This window comes from Hemiscyllium ocellatum, chromosome 4 (genome assembly GCF_020745735.1).
Source record: "Hemiscyllium ocellatum isolate sHemOce1 chromosome 4, sHemOce1.pat.X.cur, whole genome shotgun sequence".
NCBI classification, from domain to species: Eukaryota; Metazoa; Chordata; class Chondrichthyes; order Orectolobiformes; family Hemiscylliidae; genus Hemiscyllium; species Hemiscyllium ocellatum.
In genome coordinates this window covers 31,819,577-31,846,889 of record NC_083404.1, presented here as the reverse complement: position 1 = coordinate 31,846,889, position 27,313 = coordinate 31,819,577, and the positions used below count along the sequence as shown (strand labels likewise).

General features: G+C 38.0%; 1 protein-coding gene across 4 annotated transcripts in view; it reads left to right on the top strand.

The window, feature by feature from the left end:
- Positions 1-27,313, top strand: part of LOC132812022 (upstream-binding protein 1-like) — a 141,626-nt gene that overhangs the window by 99,249 nt on the left and 15,064 nt on the right. For 2 of the 4 annotated variants that reach the window (XM_060822879.1, XM_060822880.1), the window contains 9 exons: positions 1,227-1,333; positions 1,682-1,834; positions 3,801-3,911; positions 8,182-8,289; positions 14,571-14,668; positions 14,863-14,917; positions 19,361-19,454; positions 19,877-19,967; positions 25,999-26,120. In XM_060822879.1, coding sequence (XP_060678862.1) covers positions 1,227-1,333; positions 1,682-1,834; positions 3,801-3,911; positions 8,182-8,289; positions 14,571-14,668; positions 14,863-14,917; positions 19,361-19,454; positions 19,877-19,967; positions 25,999-26,120 — 939 coding nt within the window. The remainder of the gene's footprint in view (positions 1-1,226; positions 1,334-1,681; positions 1,835-3,800; positions 3,912-8,181; positions 8,290-14,570; positions 14,669-14,862; positions 14,918-19,360; positions 19,455-19,876; positions 19,968-25,998; positions 26,121-27,313) is intronic. The other 2 variants (XM_060822881.1, XM_060822885.1) reach the window with 1 other exon arrangement.

Below are 27,313 nucleotides of genomic sequence, written 5' to 3'. Positions count from 1 at the left end.
TTTATGAATTTCAATGATGTGATATCAAATTTGTACATTGTATGCCTTTGGTTTTTTTGCAGTAGGTAGAGCGTTGTCTATGCTCAACCACTTCCAGAACTCTGCAAATAATATCCAACATGAAATGCGATGCTACAATTGAAACAGCACTTACTAAACAATTGTGTTCCAAAAAATGTATTAATGACCAATGTCAGGTTCCCCTGATTACTCAGTGTGGATCCGGTAGATTCTGTCATATATAGGGAAAAGGAATTTGTACAGGCATTGTCATTTCAGATGAAAAGAAAGGATGCTGTTCACTAGTGCATCCCTCACAGTGCATCTCATCAAATCACAGTCAACAAAGGTTTCGGATTTCAACAAAATCTTTAGGGTATCTTTTCCTTGATGCACATTTTTTGGCAAAACCTTAACCAAGCTGAGTCCATGTGCCAACCAATCAGCATTCTATCTTCCATGCAGTATAATTTGCAGATTTTGAAGAATTGGACCAATGTTAGAAGCAAAAAACAGTTTAGAGCTAAGGGGAAACAGTTAGAGTGCAAACTAAATTGATAGTTCCCTTTCAAAGTTAACTTATCTACCTCTGTAAAATGCTATGTCTACTTTAGGTTCCTTCTGTACTAAGGGGTTGTAAAACTATGCTTCATTGAAGTATTATTGATCACATAAGAGGTGCATTACCTTGGAGGGAAAAAGTCAGTAAAATGTGAAGTATGTATGAATTAAACCATTTGTCCCATATTTCTCCCATTGCACAGTTGGACCTTTGGCAGTCACTCACATTACACAGAAGTATTGAGGGGAAGAAAGCATGAACATGGTAGAAAAGAGCCAAACAGTGCTACTTGACTGTAATTAATTTTTAATGAGGTTGGCAGATACAAAACTCATCCAAATGAGTCATTTTGTGCTCAGTGGTTAGAATTTCCTTTTTGGAAACTGTGGCAGGCTGGGGAGGAGAAAAATGTATAGTTTTAACACTGAGAACAGTTCAGCAATTTAGGAAGGCACAACATTGTTTTTGTAAAATTTATTTTCAATGCAAGGACAAGAAATGGTAACTCTCAAAAGGCTGAATGGATTGATCATGAATAATGTAACGTTTCAGCAGTATAGTTTTGGGAAGGGTCACACACTGCCATCAATTACTTTGGTTTTGCTTTTAATAATTGTTCTAGAGATGTGACTGATTTATGTATTTCTTTTTTAAAAAAATGCAGATATTCCGATGTCTGTTGGAATTATAGACCCTAGAACTAATCCAGCACAACTGAACACAATTGAATTTCTATGGGATCCAGCAAAACGCACCTCTGCTTTTATTCAGGTTGGTAGAGATGCTTGCTCCTTTTAAAGGATGGAGTTATTTGGTGTAAATTATGGTGTAACAGTTAATTGGGTATGACTGGGCAGAATTAGACATGGCCATCTAAACAGAAATGCACTCTTATGAGTTTACTTTTACACTGAACCAAGTAGTTTTCTGCCTGGCTTTGAAAGTCTTGAGTCATTTGGTCTTGAAACACAAGTGTGCAAAATAATTTCACTTTGGTCATTTTATTACATGTGTCCTCTTAAAACAAAAATTCATAATACATTATGTGCAGTTCATTGCAACTTAACATTAACATATTCATCTTTGATCCCAGGAACTGTACACTAATTTTGCTTGCAGGTACATTGTATTAGCACAGAATTTACTCCAAGAAAACATGGGGGCGAGAAGGGGGTTCCATTCAGGATTCAGATCGACACATTCAAGCAAAATGAAACAGGAGAATATACAGACCACCTTCATTCAGCCAGCTGCCAAATTAAAGTTTTCAAGGTACTGTGTGATGCACTTTGTTTTGTTCAAAGTGGCCCTGCCATTCTACAGCTTGCAAATGATAATACTACTAGTGATTTGATATTCTGGAAATCCATATGAGGAGTGAGTATACTTGACAAATGGTTCTTGTAAATGACAATTCTTGCAAACCTGAAACGCTGAACCACCAGAAAGCTTTCATATTAGTACTTGAAACCATATACAGAGGAATCTCGATTCTCCGAAGGAGGTCTTGAGCTCCCGATAGAAACATATTTCATCAGAGACGTGTTCGCGTCTTTTGTTTGCAGTCATTTAAACAGGCACCGTCTCCAAATGACTGATCTCTGATCTCTCCCTCTCCCTCTCCCTCTCCCTCTCTCTCTCTCTCTTCCCCCCCCCCCCCGGAGTTCTGCAGAGAGGTGAACCCTAACCACCCCCTCGAGATAATCCGACCAACATTGTCCTGGACAGGGGCTCACACGCTGTGTGCTTCTGCAGTCTCCTGATCAGAGTGCAGACTTTAAAAACTGAGTCCCAGAGGAAATGCATTTAACTGATTAACCAAATAATCGATTATCCGAACGAGGAAGTGTCCGCCCAACTCCAAGTGGAGTTGCAGGGAGATGGGATAGTAAAGAAGGCGTTTGGTATGCTTTCCTTTATTGGTCAGAGTATTGAGTACAGGAGTTGGGAGGTCATGTTGCAGCTGTACAGGACATTGGTTAGGCTACTGTTGAAATATTGCATGCAGTTCTGGTCTCCTTCCTATCGGAAAGATGTTGTGAAATTTGAAAGGGTTCAGAAAAGATTTACATGGATGTTGCCAGGGTTGGAGGATCTGAGCTACAAGGAGAGGCTGAACAGGTTGGGGCTGTTTTCCCTGGAGTATCTGAGGCGGAGGGGTGACCTTATAGAGATTTACAAAATTATGAAGGGCATGGATAGAATAAATAGACTAAAAGTCTTTTCCCTGGGGTCGGGGAGTCCAGAACTAGAGGGCATAGGTTTAGGGTGAGAGGGGATAGATACAAAAGAGACCTAAGGGGCAACTTTTTCACGCAGAGGGTGGTATGTGAATGGAATGAGCTGCCAGAGGTAATGGTGGAGTCTGTTACAATTGCAACATTTAAGAGGCGTTTGGATGGGTATATGAATAGGAAGGGTTTGGAGGGATATGGGCCAGGTGCTGGCAGGTGGGACTAGATTGGATTGGGATATCTGGTCGGTGTGGACGGGTTGGACCGAGGGGTCTGTTTCCATGCTGTACATCTCTATGACTCTGTGCTTCAAAAACACCTTTTCTTCCAAGTTACCACTGACAACGGTGCATTTTTATTTTGTGGTGTTTGAGTCCCGATTTGAGGGTTGTGTTTATCAATTATGAAGTGTAAGTTTTTCATGAAGTTGTAAACCATTCCGTGTCAAAGCTTTGTTTATACTTTGTTCCTTTATAATCTTTATAATGCTAAAACTCCCATCTTTGTGTAAATTGGAACCTTTCTATATTGTCCTTTAAACTTTCATATAGGCTTGTCATTTGTTGATCCAATGTGAAATTTTTAAATAATTTTACATTTTTTTGACTACGTGTTTTGATTTAATCAGCATGTGCATGCCTCTAAAATGCTACTTTTGATGAAGTAGTCGAGAATTAATTTTGTTAAGCTATTCGTCTATAGGGAAGTGCACATAAAAGAACAGATTGTCCTATCTATTATGAGAGGCTTGGTTTAAAAGGGAAAAGTTCGGGAGGTAAATCCTCCCAATTTTGTTTCCTTCCTACAGCAAAGGTCAGTTACTCTGTCCTCACCAGAATGAGTTCAGTTTCACTCAACATTAGTACTTAAATCTAACACTAACCTTGTATCAGTATCTGCTTGTATGTTTGTGCAATTTTGCACCTCTCCTAAGCATCATAATTGCAATAGTTCTTTACTGGAAAGTTCTGGCTTGCAGAATTTCAGTTTTGTTATTTTTCTAGCCCAAAGGTGCGGACAGGAAACAGAAAACTGATAGAGAAAAAATGGAGAAGCGAACACCTCAAGAGAAAGAAAAATATCAACCTTCGTATGAAACAACAATCCTAACTGAGGTAAAATACAGGAAAGTAAAGGTTAAGAAAAAAGAAGTAAGAATGCACTTAGCACAGATGCAGTTTTTTGTAAATTCAGTAGAAGTATGAGTCTAAATCTCACTGACACAATTTTAGGCAACTCATAATTGCTATTTTGCATGCAAGTTAGCAGGTTTTCAAAAATAGTGCAATTTTCATGTTGTTTTTTGCTTTACTTCAAACTCTTCAATGTTTCCTATTTTTATTTTTTCCCCAGTTCTGTAAGTGTTTTGTTTCTCTTGTGTTCTCTTGCTTCACTGAGTGCAACAAATCCTATTCTGGAGTGGGAAAATAACTGATTCAAGTAGGGAGTCAATGTGAAGGCCATTGAGTCTTCAGATTTGCATTTTTCAGTGACCATATGCAATTTAGCCATTAGTGAATTCCTGTCCTGCAGGAAAAGTTCTCCATAATATTTAAAAATGTTTGCAAAATTGTAACATCTTTCAATTTTCCTCTTTCCTTTACAATAATACTCCCTTTTTATGTAAAATAATGTGGTTTAGAATTCTTGCAAAATGGCTCCAACATAAGCAATTGCTATCAGAAGTATTTGACTTTTTCTGCATACCCAGGGTTTTCCATCTAAGTCCTGACTTAACATTTGTCGGGATCGTTTTGTAGCAATGTTTGAGCTTTTTAGTTCTGTTATTTTCCATCTTGTATCTTCTTTTCAGTGAAAGTTAAACAACCTTTTGTGTATTTATTATTTCTTGGTACTTTAAATATCTAACTTTTTAATTGTTTTGTCAATTGGCTCTCAAAATAAATTTTTACATTCTTCAGTCAATTTCCACCTTTTCTGCAGGTGGAAATTGATAGAAATCCTGAGTCTCGAGCAGTCTCTATACTTTGTTCAAATATCTGTCCTTCAGACAATGCCTTTTATTTAGACTGTTCTATCCATAAGGGCATTGCTGCTTATCTGATTTTGTACATGTGCTGCTTAGCATATATTCTCCCTTCCCACCAACTTGCAACCACAGCTGTTCAGCAAAGTTGCCATTTTTTAAAATCCTTTTTCCAGAAAAGGTGGGCATAGTTTTAGGAAAGGAAATGCATTCAATCATAAATTTGCACATTCTTTAAAATCTAAATTGCAATACTGGTTCAGGCATAATGCAAAGTGTTGTATGTAACTTTGCATCTTATATAGTATTGTTCAGGGTGTAAGTCTGTTCACAGCTTTTGAGCATTCATTCAAATAGTTGTCTTTTTCTAACCTGTTTTCAATACTTAACTTATTTTGCAAGGTGAGGTGACCAATTCTGAGATCCTAAATTGCTCAAGATGTTATTGTTGAGATGTACAGGTTTAAAATAATTTACTTTGACTCACAGAAAAATGTCCTGAGTTGCAGTCTACTCTCTAATTAACCATGATGATCACAGCTTTCTGTTGACCGGGGACTTGAATGACTTGAGTGAACTGTTAGTAGTAGTAGTAGTAGTAGTAGTAGTAGTACTTCAATCCCTCTACTTACATACTTTGCTGTATGGATCTTCATTAATTGTGTATTTTTTAATTCCTCTTCCAACAACAATTACCGAATTTTACAATACTGCCTTTTGTAATTATACTCTCTTGTAACATGCTGGTATGTTATTGTAGAAGCTGTTTTTAAAAAGCATACTCAAAAGTCAATGTAGTGTATTTTGGATCATCAGTCAGCATTTGTGACAAACTTAATCAGTTGATTTCCCTTTTCATGTGTATTCATCGTATTCTTTAATTTGACCATTCAAATTAAGTTATTATTGCATGTCCTGTCTTTGTCCTGCTTGCTAATTATGCTGTAATTATCTTTTTTGTTTCTTTTTTGAAACCTATTACAGTCTACAATGCAAAGAGCCTTGAAAATGCCTTGCAATAATATGTGGCTCTACTGTGTTTCAAAGTAGAAAAGTCAGGCTTTTTATAATTGAAAGTTATAATTGACTGTTCCTGGTACAAAAAGATGTCTGACATGCATTGCTACAAATATGTATTTTCAGCTGCTTTGGTTATCTATAAAATTGATTAGTTGATTACAGTGTTGCAGAAATATTTATAATATTGACAGCACTGTATAGGAAGATGCTGTCATTCCAGAATTGAAAGAAGTTTAGATCATTTTTTGGTTTGTTGTAAAGAAGTTCCTGGAATGCACTGAAGTTTACTTTATCACGGTATAAGTAATTGGCTTTGGATTTAGAGGGTTTTTTTAAAAATTAAAGTTTTTGGAGAGAGAGAGAGAGAAACTGTTAAGTTTGAGTACAAAGATACTTTTGGACAATCAGGTTTTCACAAGCACAGTGAGGTCACTCAATGTAAGATACTGTACTTTTCAAGAGTGACACAATGTCCTGCTCAAGATTTGATCAAATGGGTTAAGGTGGCAGTTAATATTCTAGTTTGTGTGGACAGGTGCATTGTGGTTCACTGTAATGTAAAGTATGAGATTCTTATTGTTTTGTCCTTTTGATTACTTGAAAAACATTTTTTGGTAGTATTGGATCATTTTGTATTAAGAAAAAGCTGTGAATATTATGATATTGTAATTCAAGATGAATTTAAGTTGCAGGGTCTTGCAAATATGTGATTTTAAAACTACGAATTTTGAATCTTGAAGTCTTTCTGGTTTTGATCTCTAATTTACAGGAGAACACTTAGTCTCAAGGAGTTCTCAGGCATTGCTAATGCTGTATCTCTACTCATGATATAAATCTACTTTGAAAAAGCATATTATAGTAACTTTGTGTTGTTCATTTGGAATCGTTATTACTTTGAAGGATCAAGTAACAAATGCCACACTGGGATGGATAAAGCATGTATTACAAGGTTTTTGAAATGTTTAAATGCACAAATCTGATTCTATAATAAATGTGCAGTGCCATTTTCATTGGCCTTTCTAAAGTTTTGTTCAAGTGTTTAGACAATGCCTTTTATTTAGACTGTTCTATCCATAAGGGCATTGCTGCTGAGTCTGATTTTGTATATGGTGTGCTGTTTAGCATATATTCTCCCTTTCCACCAACTTACAACCACAGCTTTCAACAAGGTTGCCACTTTTAATCCTTTTTTCCAGACAAGGTCGGCATAGTTTTAGGAAAGGATGTGCCAATTTGCAGTCATGTTAACTATCCTTCTGTTTTACTGTGTTCCACCACACATTATCTATCTGGCCAAATGGCGAAAAGTGCCTCTGCAGAAAGTACATGTCTAAAAGAATTGGAAATGCTCAACTTGAGTCCGAGTAGCTCGTATACCAATAACGCTTGGACTCTATACTAGATTGGGCTCGAGCACAGAGCGCTGACCTTGACAAGTGCATTGATGTATGTCAGTTAATTGGGTTTATGGATGGACTAGATCTAAGAGAAGGGCTTTAAGGAAAGGAAAACTGACGCTTTGCACATTCTAGTTCAACTGTGCATGCTTATTGGACGGACTATCAGGGCATAAGTAGCCATTTAAAACTTTACAAGACTTGGACTCTTCCCTCCCTTGCCAAATGATCCTTTTGGTGGAGAATGATTTGGAAGGTGAGAGAATCGCTTGCAGAATTTACAATTAACTTAAAGGCAAAAGTGGAGGCAATCTTCAGGCAAACTTGGAGCAATGAAAAATGTAATAATGTTACTGTATCTTTAGTATAAAGAACAGATGTTTTCTATAGTCAGCAAAGGTGCACTGAACTGTTAATTGAATGTAGAAGAAAATATGCTTTTCATCATTGATTTGTGAAGCTACTAAAGTTACTCCATTTATTGTGGAATCTCACTTGGTAACACTAAGAAAAAAGATTTTAGAACTGTATTGAACAAATGAGCATTACAATCAAAGTTTCAATCATCCATTCTTAAAATCTTTCTAATGCTTTTAAAGCCCAAATGTCAATAATTTTTATTAAGGTCTAAGTAAAATAATGAAGTCAAATACTTGTGCCTGAAGTGAATGCTTGGGATGTTTTGTTTTCAACTACGTCATTGAACTATGTCAAAAACAAATCAGATGCAAGAAAAACGCACATGCCAGAATTCTGAGTCAGTTATACTTCTCAGTTACTGGAGAACAGCAAATATTTATTTGGATAATGACATCTGAAGAGTAAATTGAAGGTCTTGATGGATTCACTTTTACACATTTTGTAGTTGAATTTCTAAAAAAACATGGTTAATGTTAAAGAAATGCTTACACTGCTAGGTGTTGTGCTCATGATTTCATGATCTACTGTATAAATTGATCCTAGTCTTTGGTGTCTGTCCAGATGAGACTTGAGCCTATTATTGAAGATGCACTTGAACATGAGCAGAAAAAGTCCACCAAGCGGACTTTGCCAGCAGACTGCGGTGATTCTCTGGCAAAGCGAGGCAGTGTAAGGACTTCTGCTTACCTTTTCGTTGTACAAGACCGCTTGTGCAAGAATCCAATCAAAGTGTTAGATATAGGATTAGCTTTTATCTACATGTAACACTTACCTGTGAAAGTACTTAGTTTGGATTTTTCTGCAAAACCTTCAACTCCCCTTTCAGGCCTCACCCTCCTAAATCTAACACTTGATACAGAAGCTCTTAATTCCTCAAAGGCCACAAAAATATATTTATCTAGTATATTGCTTTTGAATTTTAGTAATTTGAAATTTTACATGCTCAAAAGCTGTTTGCGATGGAATGCCATGGGAAAGTGCTGATGTGAGGTTTTAGCTGAAAGTTATTTGTTAGTGAATTGTTTAATATGGTACAAATACTTTGCTGGAAAAATAACTCCCATTAGCTGAGATTCATATATTTGAACATTGGTTTTTGTGGCCTAAAGCAGTGAGACATTTTGCATAATATAACAAGTGGATAGTAGAGTAATTGAAACTTATTTCATTGTCAACAATATGTTCTACTTGGTCTGTGTCTTTTTTTTGTTTTTTTTCTTTTGTCTTTTGTCAACTCGCATTCTTCCCTTCTACCTTTCAAAAGTTATCAGCTGTTTGCCTGTTAATCCGTTCTTTTCCTAGGCTAGCTCAAGTAGCCCTTGAGCAGGGCTGTACAGTATTTGTTTATGCATTTTTTTTGGAAGGCTGCTGTTTAATTTATTGTCTATGTATAGCTCATTGATTGCTGTCTTTTCACAGAGACTTTAGATCTCATTAGAATGCCAACTTCAAGTTTCAAATTGCTGTCTTTAACACAAAGCACTTTTATTTAATGTTTAGTCTTCAACAGCAGCCACCTTTTAATTCTATCTGCATCATTTTAAACAGAAAGGGAATGAAGGGTCAAGTGGAGTGTATGGTAACTTGATTATTATGGTGCTGGTCTCGCGCACACATCATGAATTCAAATTCCAAAATAGCTAATTTTGAAACTGAATTCATCAAAGACACCACCAAATAATGATAGTGGTTAACTGTAAAATTCAGCTGATTCACTAAAGTCCTTCAGAGAACCTTTTACTGCAAATGATTTTAGTGTTGAACAGCACTACCTCCATCTTCTCCAGGTGTGCAGGTTCATAGCTCCTTGAAAGTGGAGTCGCAGGTAGATAAAATAGTGAAAAAGATGTTTGGGTATGTTTTCCTATATTGGTTAGGGTACTGAGTATAGGAGTTGAGGTCATGTTGCGGCTTTATCGGCCACTTGACTGTGGGAGGAAACAGTGGCCTAACCAAAGATGTGCAGGCTAGGTGGATTGGCCATGCTAAATACAGAATTACAGGAATAGGGTTGGGGAAGGGAGGTGGGTGTGGGTTGGATTGCTCTTCAGAGGGTCGCTATGGAATTGATGAGCTGGTTGTCCTGTATCTGCTCTTTAGGGATTTGATGAAATTTAGTTTTTCTTCCAGCTTACAGAATCTTAATGTTTCTGGCACTACAAGCTGGTTTCATGAAACGAATTGCTTCTCCTAGGAAATATTAGACTAAGAATTTGCTGATGCATTATGTCTAATTTGTTGTTAGATTTCATTTGGCACTGTTCAATATTTGGCAACAATGTTGCTGGAAGTGCAAGTGGTGATGGCACAGTGAAGGAAAGGACCATCTGAGATACACAACAGGGCATGGAACAGGGTGTCTCCTTTTAATGAGTGAGATTTGACCATTTTGAAATAAAACATAAAGGACTAACAGGAAAGGAGCATTGGAAGGGATGAATTGAATGCCAAATCAAATACTGTAGGAAAATAAAGTGAGGGATGAAAGGATTGGATTTAGATTTGTTGCTGGAAGTTCAAAAAGACAAAGGAAACTCAGGAAAAATAGACTTTGTAAAAATTTCTAAAATCTCTCAAAATACAAAACCCAATAAAGTGAAATTCCACACTTGTGATGCTTAATTTTTGATATAAGAGGGGTTTGTTGGCAGTTGTTCACACTTGCCTCATCTTTGAAAGGATACTATTCAGAATGGCAAGACATAACTTCTGTTGGTAAGTTTGATGGGAAAATGAAACCTTTTCTTTCAGTGAAATCAATGGCAGAGTTGTGCAATTTGTATGGCAACCTTTTATATGACTGTTACTCGCTTGAGGTTGCTGTGCCACCTGTATGTAGATGCTAAGTGCCATTAGCCTTGCTGTTTCTCTGACAGTAATTTTTTTTGTCTTAGTGGTCCATATTTTGCTGAAACAGAGCACTTTGTTCCATTTTAGGCCCAGTAAGGTGTTTGTAGTGTTGCATTACAGATATTATCTTAAAAGGATACTTGCTCAGTAAAGTATGGGCAGTAACGTTTTGTACCAAGTTAAATAGATAATTCATATGGAAATGCAGCAAGGTCAAGATGGGGAGGGCAAAGCAATTGAAGTGTGTATATTAGTGATTTGCCCATGCACAATTCATGGCTGAACCTGGCAGATTTGTGCTTCTTAATATCACTCCTTGTAAGCGTGCCATTATTTTTAAGGCAAGATTTGGGCTAATGTGTATGAGAGAAGCATGAATTCTGGCTATCACTAAAGCCAGTTTTGAGTAGCTTTGTGAAATGAAATTGCTTTGGCGTGCTTAATTTAGCTGATGTCCTGGAGAGAGAAAGTTGAGGATTTCCTGTGTAGAACAAAGTTTTTCATTTCCAATAATGTCAAATTTAGATGGGTTTAATCATTTTTCTTTTAAAATTTTTCAAATAAAGTATTTTACATAGTCAGCCTTCCATTTTAAGCTGCATTATCTTATCTTTCAATTTTTGATTTAGGATGAAAATGCAATTAAAACCAATGAAATTCTGTACAAAGCTGATCAGATCACAGTTAATTATTTTCCCCAAGTTTGTTATATAGTTTTGATCTTAATGCTGCAAGGAAGGTTTGGTAAGATAATTTTGCCCTGCACAAGTTCCCCTCATTGATAGTTGATTAGTCATCTTTGTTATTTCTTGACAGTATAATGAGAAAGGAAAAAAACTGAAAAGTACCAGATCAAGAGGGGGGAGAAAAGAGAAAAACAATTACCTTTATCCCCATACTTGTGAAAACAAATTTGAGTCGAGCCTATTAATCAGTTTTCTGCTCTTGAAAAGAGGCTTTGTACTGTGCTGAGCACTGTTTGGCCTGACCAAAATGCTTTGTAGCGCATGAAGTCTTTTGTATTCATTTCTTAAACAAATTTGCAAATTTTCTGTCTGTTTTCCATGATCTGAATTGGTAGTTTTTTTTTCTGTCAGATAATTTAAAATTTCACTCTCGCTTTAAGTGCTTATTATCATGATTTGTCATTTTCTAATATGCTTTTTGGGGGGAATATTAAACATTATAAAGAGACTGATTTTTTTGTTTTAGCCTGGCTAATGCTCCTCCTTCAACACTAAAAATAAAGTTAGTTAGTTGATTTTGTTATCTGCAAATCTTGCTGTGCGCCCAATGGGCTGCCATATTTGCATACATAATAGCAAAACATTGGAAACTGATTCTCTGACTTTAAAGTCTTTGATTTTTCATGTGAGGAGGTTTAATGTGTATATTTTTTTTGTATCTGAAAGCACAACTTTCAATGTAGTTAAACTCATTTGATTTTTGGTGTACACTTGAATCTGGAGGTCAGGGTGCTGCAAAGCTGATATTTTTTTTTGCATGATTCTAGCTAATATCCAAAGGGTACGGCATATTAGAATCATTAGAGATGTACATCACGGAAACAGACCCTTCAGTCCAACTCGTCCATGCTGACCAGATATCCCAACCTAATCTAGTCCCACCTGCCAGTACCCCACTCATATCTCTCCAAACCCTTCTACTTCATATACTCATCCAAATGCCTTTTAATTGTTGCAATTGTAACTTGCCTCCACTAGCTCCTCTGCCAGCCCTTTCCACATATGCACCACCCTCTGCGTGAAAATGTTGCCTCTTGGGTCTCTTTTTGTATCTCTCTTTCCCTCCTCCTCTCGCCCCCCCCCGTCACCCCAAACCTATGTCCTTTAGTTCTGGACTCCCCACCTCTGTGAAAGGATCTTGTCTATTTACCCTATCTGTGCAACTCATGACTTTATAAACCTCTAGGTCACACCTCAGTCTCCAACGCTCCAGCGGAAATAGCCCAAGCCTATTTAACCTCTCCCGATCACTCAAATCCTCCAACCTGGTAACATCCTTGTAGATCTTTTCTGAACCCTTTCAAGTTTTACAATATCCTTCTGATAGGGAGGAAACCAGAATTGCATGCAATGCTCCAAAAGTGGCCTAACCAATGCCCTGTACAGCTGCAGCATGACCTCTTGATTACTGTACTCAATACTCTGACCCAAAAAAAAGCATACCAAACGCTGTCTTCACTATCCTATCTACCTGCGACTCTACTTTCAAGGAGCTATGAACTAAGGTCTCTTTGTTCAGCAGCACTCCCTAGGACCTTATCATTCAGTGTATAAGTCCTGCTAAGATTTGCTTTCCCAAAATGCAGCACCTCACATTTATCTAAGTTAAACTCCATCTGATTAAGATCCTGTTGTGATCTGAGGTAACCTCCTTTGCTGTCCACTACATCTCCAATTTTGGTGTCATCTGTAAACTTATTGACTATACCTCTTATGTTCACATCTAAATCATTTATATAAATGATGAAAAATAGTGGGGCCAGCGCTGATCCCTGTGGGACTCCACTGGTCACAGGCCTCCAGTGTGAAAAACAACCTGCTACCACCATTCTCTGCCTTCTACCTTTTGAGCCAGTTCTGTATCTAAATAGCTAGTTCTCCCTGTATTCAATGAGATCAAATCTTACTAACCAGTCTCCCTTGGGGAACCTTATTGAACGCCTAACTGAAGTCCAGATAGATCAAGTCTACCACTCTGCCTTCATCAATCCTCTGAGTTTTTTTTGAAGAAGTAACAAACATGTTTGTGAGACATAAATTCCCACGCACACAGCCATGTTGACTATCCCTAGTCCTTGTGTTTCCGGATACATGGAGGGAGTCCTGAGGGACAGGATGTACAACAACTTGCCCATCACCGAGGTCAGGCTTACCAGTCTATAGTTCTCTGGCTTGTCTTTACCATCTTTCTTAAATAATGGCATCATGTTAGCCAACCTCCAGCCTGCCGGCACCTCACCTGTGACCATCGATGATACAAATATCTCTGCAAGCGGCCCAGCAATCACTTCCCTACCTTCCCACAGAATTCTAGGGTACACCTGATCAGGTCCTGGGGATTTAGCCATTTGTATGCATTCCTTTGTTATAACTTCCTCTGATCCCAATTTTAGAACAGTTATCCTCAATTTTCCTGAGCAGTGTTGCACCTTTTTGTAAAATTTCATCTGGTGATAAGTTGTGGAACTACCCTGATGGAAACAGCCAAATTTTCTCTGGTTGAAAGTTAGTTTCACTCTTTTCTCATTTTTTTTTTTGAATCCTGTGCAAATTGGGAATTTGGTCTCAACTAACTTTCAATTTGAATGATTTAATGACTAATGTGAAACGAGACATATCATTTAACTAAATCTACAACATTGCCAGTAGATCCATATCATTTTACTGCTATATTGGAGATTTTTCTTTTCCAAACAAAAGTTAATATCTCTCTTCAAGTTTAGTGTTTATTTTAGTAGATCCATTTAATGTGGTCTACAATCAGTTAAACTATCTGTAAAAATTGAATAAATGTAATGTAAAACAGCATATTTAACATCCTCATGTTTATAGTTTACTTTAAATTCTTCTGTCCACCATGGTTTTGTAATCATTCTATGCAAAGAATATCACCCAATTGTATGACCCAGAAACTTAACTATCAAATAATGAGCTCATTACCTCTTGAGGCTTGTTTATAATATATTTGAACCAAGACCTGTATTGAAATTAAGATAATGCAGCACAACCATTATGGGGCATGTTACTACATATATTCTACTTCTCAGCATCTTTTTTTTGTTTTGTCAGTACTTAATTTGAAATTTTTCCCTTTTTGCTTATACAATTCATTTTTAATTATACACAGCAATTTTTCATGGTGCCTTCAAAAACAGACCATTTGTTTCATTCACTTGGCTATTGTTCGTGACTTATCATTTGCATGTCAAAATATATTCAGTTCTCAGTTCTGCTTTCCTCCCTATGCTCATGCATAATTGCACATTTCATTTTTACCTAATGGGAATATTTTTCTACTTGTTTTGATTTTAAATTTGAAGTCCTAATCCTTTGTGTCTTTTTAAATTACCACAGTGCTCTCCTTGGCCGGACAATGCCTACGTAAACAACAGTCCTTCTACTACTCCGGCATTTACTTCGGGACAAGTCAGTACTTACAGTGTTCCTGACAGGTACGATGTCATTGATTCAGTTTAATGTATTCGCATTAAAAATTGATAAAATTTAAGTATCTGTCCTGATAAATTGACTTGTGTTAAACTATGTTCAGGACTTGGGCAATACAGATTTATAGTAGTAAGATATTTTTCCGTATTTAAAATACGTGAAGTTGAAACTGCAACTCATAAATGCTGTTGTTTTGCAGTAACTCTTCTTCACCAAATCATCAAGGAGAAGGGACACCACAATATGTAGTGGAGGTATGTGTCTCCCACAGCAGTAAAGCTTGAGGATTACTTCTAGTGGGCAATGCACAGTTTACCTTTATCAAAAAGTAATACTATTAATTTTTAGTTGTGGGTTCTGTCCAAGCCTATTTTGAGACATTAAAGTATTTAGCATGGAATACATTTGCTCATTAAATCTGGGATTGTTTAGATCAAATTAGTAATGATTGGCCATTGCTTTCTTGTCTGTCTTGCCATACTCCTGTCTGCCAGGATGATTCCGATGTTCGGTGCTTTGTAAAAATATGAAAATGTTGATCTTTAGAAATATTCATCAAGTCATTTTGATCACACAGACCTTGCATGTTATTAAAACAGTCACATTTTATCATAGTTTTTTGTCTTGCTTGAGTCCGGGTAATTTGCAAGAGCAGTTTGACGGGCAAACCAACATTTATTCTTTTGAGAGCAGAGTGCTAATTGGTTGACAAGCTGGTTAGTGGAGTCAACAGCAATTGACACTTAACTGTCAAGCTTTGTTTATATTTTGACTGAGGTCACTTTTGGAGTATTGTGTACAGCTCTGGTCGCCCTGCTGGAGGAAGGATGTTATTAAATTGGAGAGAGTTCAGAAAAGCTTTACCAGGGTGTTGTTGCAACTGAAGGGTTTAAGCAGTAAGGATAGGCTGGAACTTTTTCACTGCAGCATAGGAGTTTGAGGGGTGACCTTTTATAGAGGCTTAAAATCATGAGGGGCATAGATAAGGTAAATAGCAAAGGGTGGATGAGTTCAAAACTAGGGGGCATATTTTTAAGGTGAGAGGAGAAAGATTTCAGAGGGGCATGAGGAGCAACCTTTGAACGCAGGGTGGTTCATGTGCAGAATGAACTACTAGAGGAGGTGGTAGATGCAGGTATAGTTACATTTTCAAGACATTTGTATAGGTACATTAATAGGAAAGGTTAGAGGGAAATGGGCTAAACACAGGCAAGTGAGGCAAGTCTTGTTTGTGAAACTTAGTTGGTATAGATGGACCAAAGAGTCTCCTTCCATGCTGTATGACTCTGACTCTACAACTCTGATTAGTCAGAACATTGCCCTGAGAATAAGCAAGATCCTGGCCATACTGAACCAGCCTACAAAACTCTCAAGTGTTCAATGTCAGATGTAATTCTGCAAGTCGACCACATTTGGTGGCTAATTCCACTGATAACTGGTTTCTAATATTTTCAGTGAGACTCAGTGTGGTGTACTTGCATATACAGGAAACTACATATTACCAGACTGGGCTCTGTCCTTCGTAGAAAGAAATAGCACAAGAACATATGTCCCTGTTTCAGTCAACAAAATAGGTGAGAGAAGTTCACTTAATTTTTTTTAGGGGAATGCATTAGACAATTGACATTGACCAGATTGATTAAAATGTAAACAAAGCAAGGATGTTATCTGCCAGTCATCAGTAGCTGATACATTCACCATACCAGCATATCTACCGAACACAGTCAATTTGGAAGCCAGTTAGTGTACTCCTTCCATACGGCATAAATGTTGGTTTTCCACTTAAATCCATATTCTTGTGGATTTTCTTGATATGAAAAGCTGAAACTAAATGTTTTTTTCAGCAATGTACAAATATTCTATCGTTGACTGACTGTGTTTCTTTTCTGAGGGTATGATGCTAAATGTTTTGAAGTTTGAGTGTAGGAATTAAGAAATTTCAAGTTGCTTAGTAATTAAATATTTTGATCTTTTTATGTTGTTTTCACAAGCATTCTAAATAAAACTAATTCCCCAGTTAGACATGAAAAATGGCCAATGATGTGACCCATATAAATTAAAATGATGATGTTTGGTTAACATAATAAGTATTTGTCTAATAGGTCCCAGCTATATTTTTTGTCCTATGGTTTTGATTTATTTAAATGTTGGGTGAGAAACAGCAGCATATATTTTAGCTGTGTAATAGATACAAGAGCTGTAACAGTTAGCATTATGGCCCTCTCTTCTGCAGAGGTCTCGATGATAAAACAGAAAAAGAAGTGCCCGAATATTGATTTTAGAATAGATTCCTAGAACTATTGACCACATAGGCCTAAACGTCTTGATTGTACGTACAGATCCAAAATTAAAATCTTCCTGAATTCAGCAACTGGTATCCAATAGATCTTGAAAAACAACTTTGGAATAATAGAGAAAATAACATTTCATAAAGTAGTACAGCATGGAAACAGACCCTTTGGTCCAACCAGTCTGTGCTGAACATTATCCCAAACTAAACTAGTCCCACCTGCCTGGCCCTGATCTCTCCAAACCTTCTCTTTTCATATATTTATGCAACTGTCTTTTAAATATTGTGATTGTAGCAACATCCACCACTTCCTCGAAGTTCATTCCACACATGAATCGCCCTCTGTTTAAAACTTTGCCCCCATGTCTTTTTATAAATGTCTTTCCTCTCACCTTAACATGCCCCCTCATCGTTTCCCTTGGATGGGGTATTTCAAGACAACTACCACTAACTTAATCTATACTGCTCATTATTTTATAAACTTCTATCAAGTCGCCTCTCGGGTCTAGGTTCCCCAGTTTACCCTTACAACCTTTCTTAAACAAAGGTACAACGTTAGACACCTTCCAGTCGTCCGGCACCTCACCCATAGTTATAGATGCAAATATTTCTGGAGTAATATTTGCAATTTCTTCTGTTATTTCCCACACTGTTGCAGGATCTGTTAGATCAGGTCCTGGAGATTTATCCACCCTATATTCTGTGCGACCTCCTGAACTTCGTTCAGTGTAATGTGACCTGTTTTAAAAACATCAAGGTCTATTTCTCGGTGTTCTTCATTGTCCATTTCTTCCTCCACAGTAAAGACTGATGAAAAATATTCACTTCATGATTTGTCAATGTTCAAAAGATTTGGAAATGGCCTGACAAATCAAAACTGCATTTCATGAGAAACATTAGTGCGAGATCCTATTTTAGGACTCTTGTAAATAGTAATAACTGAACAATATTGCATAAAAATAAAGTATACCAAATTAAAGTTATATCTAAATAATGGATATGCTTTCAACCTTGTTTGTCTTTTGGGTGTAAATATGGAGAGTACACTTCATAGGGAATGCATTCCTGATTAATAAGTGCAAAGGAACTTAACTTTTCACAATAGTTGGAATTTGATGAACTCCAAATAAGGAAAAGTCTTGATTGGGTTCAGATTCAACCAAAGCCCATTACTGTAATTCCTGACATTATGCATGATTATAATTTCACAACTGTACCTGCTTACTTACACCATCTGTCTCCCTTGCTTTTGAATACCAGGTTTCATGTGGTTCAGCTCATCTTCCCAACATGAAAATTTTAAAGTAAATTTAATAAAATGTCATTTATTTCTGTAGAACTTCTCAAATATCTCATTTATAAATAATGTTTAAGTGCAGTTGGCAAGAACAGGAATGATATTTGGAAACTATTTAGTAAAAAAAACATTAATTGAAATCTTTAAAAGGGGCCAAGATTTAGAATTGCCGAGTCTGATTATCTGCATTGAAAATTGTCTTGGGATTAGAAAGCAGAAAGTGTTGTACAAATTGAGGAAAGCAATTAGTGGATTGTGAGTGGGGCATTTTTTTTAAGCTTCTGCCCATTTGACTTGATAAAGACTTGAAAGTTCAAGTGCTATTTACAATATACTTTAAATTAAGCTCATTACTTGTGCTAAGATGATTCCAGGTAGTAAACTCCAGAGAAATCTGGATCCATTTTAACTGGATGTTCTAAGGAATGGAAGATAGATTTTAATCTGCATCAGTATCAGGTAATACCTGCTGCACCTGTAATAACTTGTATATACCTCCTTCATCTTGAGCATTATCCAATGCTCATTGAGCTGATTTTCTACATAAACAATTTGCAAGCTTCAACTCATTTGAAATGCTAGAGTCTATTTTATGACCACAGATGGTCATCCAAAATATCTGGCTCTCCAACCTGACTCTATTGAATTAAAAAAATTTCATGTCCTTACTGAATCTTTCCTGTTGCTGCATCCCTGCAAGCATCACAGTGACAATACCCTACATCACCTTTCTGTTTCTTTTTGCATCGCTTTTCACTCTGTTGTTCACTACATCACTGACATACAGTATAGTAGCCTAGTTGTTACATCATTCTGCACAAAAAGTGAATTGAGATTGTCAAGGATGCAGTAGCCCTTAAGGTTACACATGTTTTCTTCAAGTTTAAAATCACTGGTATAAACAACTAGATCTGTTCATAAGGTATTAGTATGGAGGGAATATTTTTAGAATTAAAGTGTTTTCCAACACAAGAGTAATTTGTCACAAAAATGGCCTTGTGCTCCAGAATTCATGGAGCCTTGAGTGAATTTTAATGAAATCTCTGCCTTTTATACGTATTATATTTCCCCCCACTTTTTCCCCCCACCCCCCCCACCCTTCACCTCCAGCAACTATGTCCAGCAGCTACAATACAGGAGGCCCAGCAATGGTTGCACAAGAATAGATTCTCGACATACGCGAGGTTATTCTCAAATTTCTCAGGTACAGATTGTTCCTCTTTCCAATGATACCAAATGGTGGAGCTAATCTATTAAGTAGGGTTTTACAACAGTTTTTAATATATGGATATACTTTTTTCCGGAGGGCTATTTTGAATGAAAATAACCCGAGTTCTGCAATTTGGTTGTTTTACAAGGAATAGTTCACCTGTTGCCATTAAGGGATTGAGGAAAAGACTTGGCAGGGTGGGAGGACATGCTGTGAGAAATCACGAAATACCAATTCTGTTATCACTGCTAAATCTAATTTAATTGGAGTTTTCTGAATGTTGTTAATGTTCTAGTCAAATCATTGAAGTGTTGTGATTACCTTGTGCTGGCTTTGGGCTTTTTAAAATATTCTTCTATCAATTAAGAATGGTCCATTTGGTTCCTATGAAGACTTATTATTTTCTGCTCTGTCAGGTTCTGATTTACTGAAGTTGACACGCGATGATCTTGTCCAGATCTGTGGCTCAGCTGATGGGATTAGATTGTTTAATGCACTCAAAGCAAGGTAATGTTTGAGAAACCAATTTAAAAAGGCTCACTCAATCTTTGCATCACAGATATCAAGCACAATTTATAGTGGACCTGGCCTGAACATGGTACTTGGAAGGGGCTATGTTCAGTGAATTATTTGGATATACTAGGGTAGATATTTTGCCTAATCTTTGGGCACAAAAAGTGTTCCTTTTTGTATCCTCCCGGGTATGCAATCCTGTACCTGGTATGTAAATATGATTAGTGTCATGTTAGTCTTTGCTTTTGTTTACAACCTGGCAGATTCTGAAATGACTGCTGGGTCAGTGTAAATCTAAAGAAGGATCCAGGGCTGCTTGCAGGATCATTTAGCAAAGTACTAAAAACGGTAGATGGAGCTTGCACTGTACAAGCTGCGAGTAGACCCTCTGATTGCACAGAATGCATTAAAAGAATCACTTTCTCTCATCTGTAGAGCCTAGAGAAACTAGAATGTTACTCCCATTTTCACGCTACATATAGCCCCTGAAAACCTGATACTATCTTCTGTACCTGTCCTGTTGTATTGGAATTTTGATGGGGCACACTGTTCCCCATGCATAGTGAGAATCTTGTCTCTATATCTTATTCACTTTCTCACCATTTGAAAGCAACAGTTGTTAAGTTATAGTAATTTCTCCAGGTATCACATGTTTCTTTGCTATTGCTTCCTCTCTTGGCATTTCTCCCAGTCAATATGCTGCTCTCTTTTTCTCCTGCAGGAAATGTGGTACCTCGTGCTCGGGGAATTTCCAATTCTGCATTTCCAGTCCAGATCTCTAGTCACCCAATCTCCTTGGCCCATGTCGTTCTTTGTCTGAATTTCAATCTCCCTGTTCCATCCTGCCCTACTCTTCGAAACTAGTCATTTTTTTCCCTCAAAAATAACTCTTATCTCTCTCTAAGCAAATGGTGCTAGGTTTGCTGAATAGATCCAACAGTCTCCGTTTTTATAAACAAATTGGCTGTCTCTTTTAAGTCTGCTATGACTTCACTTCCAAAAGTACATTGCTGCCTGTAAAGTATTTTGTGATACTTGGTTATGAAAGGCAGTGCACAAACTGAACTTTTTTTTTGTCTTTTCACTTTTCCTTTCAACTTTGATTTTTATCTACCCCACGTGTCAGCTAACAATTTAAGCCCCATCAACTCCTAATTCTGGTGTCCTATCTATTGTATGGACAATGTCTTTGAGCTTATTGCTTCTTGCATATTTGTTCATGCTCAATAAATACATCTTACTGTTTCAATATTTAGTGACAAATCCCCAGGACCTGATGATTTCTATCTGAGGGTGTTGGAAAAAAATAAATGCCATAACTATAAATCTTAAAATTCCCTAGTTTAAAGAGTCATTCCTCTGGATTGGAAAATTGCACGTCTCTAGCCTTTAAAAAGGGTGAAATGGGGAAAACCAGGGAATTACAGACCAGTTAACCTAAACCTCTTATGGGAAATTTGTTGGAGTTATCAAGCATAGGATAACCAGGATAGGGTGAACCAGCATGGATTTCAGGACCGGTCATGCCTGGAAAACCTCATCAATTTTTCTTTTGAACAGGCGATTAAGGTAGTGGACAATAGACAATAGGTGCAGGAGTAGGCCATTCAGCCCTTCGAGCCTGCACCGCCATTCAATATGATCATGGCTGATCATTCCTAATCAGTATCCGCTCCCTGCATTATCTCCATAACCTTGATTCCACTATCTTTGAGCGCTCTATCCAACTCTTTCTTAAATGAATCCAGAGACTGGGCCTCCACTGTCCTCTGGGGCAGAGCATTCCACACAGCCACCACTCTCTCTGGGTGAAGAAGTTTCTCCTCATCTCTGTCCTAAATGGTCTACCCCATATTTTTAAGCTGTGTTCTCTGGTTCGGCACTCACCCATCAGCGGAAACATGTTTCCTGCCTCCAGAGTGTCCAATCCTTTCATAATCTTATACGTCGCCATCAGATCCCCTCTCGGTCTTCTAAACTCAAGGGTATACAAGCCCAATCGCTTCAGTCTTTCAGTGTAAGTTAATCCCTCCATTCCAGGAATTGACCTCATGAACCTACGCTGCACTCCCTCAATAGCCAGAATGTCTTTCCTCAAATTTGGAGACCAGAACTGCACACAGTACTCCAGGTGTGGTCTCACCAGGGCCCTGTACAGCTGCAGAAGCACCTCTTTGCTTCTATACTCAATCCCTCTTGTTATGAAGGCCAGCATGCTATTAGCCTTCTTCACTACCTGCTGTACCTGCATGCTTGCCTTCATTGACTGGTGTACAAGAACACCCAGATCTCTCTGTACTGCCCCTTTACCTAAATTAATTCCATTGAGGTAGTAATCTGCCTTCCTGTTCTTGCCACCAAAGTGGATAACCATACATTTATCCACATTAAACTGCATCTGCCCACTCACCTAACTTGTCCAGGTCACCCTGTAATCTCCTAACGTCCTCCTCACATTTCACCCTGCCACCCAGCTTTGTATCATCAGCAAATTTGCTAATGTTATTGCTGATACCATCTTCTATATCATTAACATGCTGCGGTCCCAGCATGGATCCTTGCGGTACCCCACTGGTCACTGCCTGCCATTCAGAAATGGAGCCGTTTATCACTTACATTTGTTTCCTATCAGCCAACCAATTTTCAATCCAATCTAGTACTTTGCCCCCAATACCATGCGCCCTAAGTTTACTCACTAACCTCCTATGTGGGACTTTATCAAAAGCTTTCTGAAAGTCCAGGTACACTACATCTACTGGATTTCCCTCGTCCATCTTCAGAGTTACATCCTCAAAAAATTCCAGAAGATTAGTCAAGCACGATTTCCCCTTCATAAATCCATGCTGACTCTGTCCTATCCTGTTACTACTATCCAGATGTGCCATAATCTCATCCTTTATAATAGACTCCAGCATCTTTCCCACCATCAGACTAACTGGTCTATAATTTCCTGCTTTCTCTCTCCCACCTTTCTTAAAAAGTGGTATAACATTAGCCACTCTCCAATCCTCAGGTACTGATCCTGAATCCATCGAATTCTGGAAAATCATCACCAACGCATCCACGATTTCCCAAGCCACCTCCTTCAGTATCCTGGGATGTAGACCATCAGGCCCCGGGGACTTATCAACCTTTAGATCTAACAGTCTCTCCAACACCAAATCCTGGCAAATACAGATTTCCTTAAGTTCAGGTCCTTCAGTCCCTGTTACCTCAGGGAGATTGCTTGTGTCTTCCCCAGTGAACACAGATCTGAAGTACCCATTTAATTCTTCTGCTATTTCTTTGTTCCCTGTAATATATTCCCCTGTTTCTGTCTTCAAGGGCCCAATTTTAGTCCTAACCATTTTTTTGCCTTGCACATACTTGAAAAAGCTTTTACTATCCTCCTTTATATTATTGGCCAGTTTACCTTCGTACCTCATTTTTCCTCTGTGTATTTCCTTCTCAGTCCTCTGTTTTCCCACTTATCTTTGCTATGTTATACTTTTACTCTTTTAACTTGATATGTTTCTTAACTTCCCTCGTCAGCCACGGGCCGCCCATGTCTCCTCCTGGGATCTTTCTTCCTTTTAGGAATGAACTGATCCTGCAACTTCTGCATTATACACAGAAATATCCACCATTGTTCCACCATAGTCATCTCTGCTAAGGTATTGCACCATTGACCTTTGGCCAGCTCCTCCCTCATAGCTCTATAGTTCCTTTTATTCAACAGAAGTACTGTCACTTCCAACTGTACCCTCTCTCTCTCAAATTGCAGGTTGAAACTTATTGTATTATGGTCACTACTTCCCAATGGCTCCTTCACTTCGAGGTCTCTGACCAATTCTGGTTCATTACACAATACTAGATCCAGAATTGCCTTCTCCCTGGTCGGCTCCAGCACCAGCTGCTGTAAGAATCCATCTCTGAGGCACTCCACAAAGTCTCTTTCTTGAGGTCCAATACCATCCTGATTCTCCCAGTCTACCTGCATGTTAAAATCCCCCATAACAACTGTAGTAACATTTTTACCACAGGCCAATTTCAGCTCCTGATTCAACTTCCATCTGACATCCAGACTACTGTTTGGGGGCCTGTAGATGACTCCCAAGAGGGTCTTTTTACCCTTAGTATTTCGCAGCTCTATCCACACTGACTCTACATCCCCTGACTCTAGGTCCCCTCGCGCAAGGGACTGAATATCCTCCCTTACCAACAAGGCCACTCCACCCCCTCTGCCCGTCAGTCTGTCCTTACGATACCACGTGTAGCCTTGAATATTCATTTCCCAGGCCCTGTCCACTTGAAGCCACGTCTCAGTTATCCCCAACATATCGTATCTGTCAATTTCCAAAAGAGCCTCAAGCTCATCCATCTTATTTCTAATGCTTTGTGCGTTCATATACAGTATTTTTAATTTGTTACTGCTCTCACCCTTCCCATCAACCCCTATTCCACTACAGTGAAAAGTCTCTGGATGTTATTTGTATGGATTTCCAGAAGACACTTGAAAATGTTCCCTGTAAGAGATTGCTAATAAAAGTAGATGCCCATCGAATTGAGGGTAAATTACTGATATGGTTGGAAAATTGAGTTGCAGACAACAGAAAGTATAGATAATGGGTAAGATCTCTCAAACTGGCAGGATATAACAAGTACTGTCCCACAATGAACTGTATTAGCACTTCAATTTTTCATTAACAAATTGGATAATTGTATAGAAAATAATGTATCCAAATTTGCTGATGACATAAAGTTAGGTGACAATACAGACAGTGTAAATATCAGAAAAATTACAAAGACATACTGATAGTTCAGGTGAATGAGCAAAACTGAGGCAAATAGATTTCAATGTAATGAAGTATGAAGTTAACCATTTTGACGCATAAAAGGATATATCAGGACATTCTTTTTCTAAATGGTATGAAGTGGATGTCCAAAGTTGAAGTTCAATTGAGTAGATCTTTTAAAAAATGAACAAGTACAGAAAATAATCAAGAAGGCTAATGAAATGCTGGCTTTATATAATATATGCTGCACCTGTACAAAACTGGTTAGATCCCATATGAAGTACTGTGAGCAGATTTGGGGATCATTTCTTGGGGAGAATATGTTGGCCTTGGTGGGAGTACAGTTGGTTTAGAAGAATTCAGGGGTTGAATTAGGCTGGTTTTCTCTAGAACTTAGAAGGTTAAGGGTGATCTGATCTTAGTCTTCAAGATATTAAGGGCAAAAGACAGGGTAGATAAATCCCTTGCACTGGTTGGAGATTCTAGAATACCTCGCACCACAAGTAGGATACAAAAAATAAGCTCATTGGCAAGTTGGAGGCTAATTGTCAAATCAAGGTCCACCATTTGCATCCTTCATTGTTCTATCAATACCACAGTATCAGTGTTCTTCTAAACTTTTGTACAAAACATTATTGCGTTGTTTGCTATTTCAGATGTACCCAAAGACCTAAAATTTGTGGCATTCTTAGTTTTTATATTCCTACTACATTCTTGTGCTTTTGAAACTGCTTTTCTATCTCCTGGTTGCTGCTGCTTGATTTACTTCTGTTTTTGTAAACTCTTAACTTTGCCCCTTTCTCTTGACACTCAAATTAAGCAAGTAGTTGTGATAACAGGTTTGACTTTCTTGTAATAATAGTGAATACATCTGCTTGGTTCCATCACTATACTAAAGCCAACTTACAGCAGTCATGCCACGACTGTAAACTTAGTATATTCTGTTTGTCAACATGGCTGAAGAAAAACTGAAAGAACAGTTTATTTTCTGGGTGTAGTAGTCTCTTGGTAAATGTTGGACGTTTAGCAAAGGTGTTAGCTTCAGGTGTTGTATGGCCTTTTCATTAGTTTGTTGCATTTTTTTTCTATATGTGCCTCAGGCCAGCAATAGAAGATCATGCAAAGCCACAGTCATAACAGTGGTCATGCGTCAAGCTATGATTTTAAAGAGAATAATTCACCAGGTTTTAACACCATAAGCTCCCTGATGACTTATGCTAATATTATCTAATTATTATTGCCAAATGCAGGTCTGTTAGACCAAGGTTAACCATCTATGTTTGCCAAGAATCGCAGCATGGAAGAAGTATTTCACAGCTGACTAGCTCACAAGATAATGAAAATGGAGAGGGAGACAGTCGTGCAATATATGGTAAGCAAGCCTGCTGTTTCAACTTCTCTCATTACCTTTATTAGAAATATAAGGATAATGAATTATTTCTGGTAGGAACATTTCCAGTCAATTTTTCAATACTATAATTGCTGCCCAGTGGCAATTTGCTCAGTTCGCCGATGATGCCATGTTGTAGGAAATTGTCAAAAAGACATGAACATTAGTGCATTACAGGCTCTTCGGCCCTTGATGTTGCACCGACCTGAGAGACCAATCTGAAGTCCATCTAGCCTAAACTATTCCATTATCATCCTTTTGTTTATCCAATGACCATTTAAATGTCCTTAAAGTTGGCAAGTCTATACTGTTGCAGGCAATGTGTTCCATGCCCCTACTACGGAGTAAAGAAACTACCTCTGACATCTGCCCTATATCTATCACCCCTTAATTTAAAGCTATATCCCCTCGTTCTGTACATCACCAACTGAGGAAAACACCTCTCACTGTCCACTCTATCTAACCCTCTAATCATCTTGTTTGTTCTATGTCACCTCTCAACCTTCCTCTCTCTAACAGCCTCAAGTCCATCGGCTTTTTTTCATGAGACCTTCCCTCCATACCAGGCAACATCCGAGTAAATCTCCTCTGAACCCTTTCCAGAGGGTCCACATCTTTCTTATAATGTGGTGAGCAGAACTGCATGCAGTAATCCAAGTGCGGCCGCACCAGAGTTTTGTACAGCTGTAACGTGACCCCATGGCTCCGAAACTCAATCCCTCTACCAATAAAAGCCAATATAACATATGTCGTCTTAACAACCCCAGCGAACTGGGTGGCAACTTTTGGGGATCAGTGCACATGGACACAGATCTCTCTGATCATCTACACTAACAAGAATGTTACCATTAGTCTCTATAGTCTCTATATTCCTGTTGCTGCTTTCAAAGTGAATCACCTCATTCTTTTCAGCATTAAACTCCATTTGCCACCTTTCAGTCCAACCCTGCAGCTTATCTATTCCCTCTGTAACCTGCAACATCCTTCAGCACTATCCAAAACTCCACCAACCTTTAGAGTCATCGCAACCCATCCATCTACGTCCTCATCTAAGTTATTTATGAAAATGACAAACAGCAGGGGCCCCAAATTAGATCCATATGGTACACAGTTAGTAACTGAACTTCAGGATGAACGTCTATCAATCACTCCCCTCTTTTTTTCTTAGCTAGCCA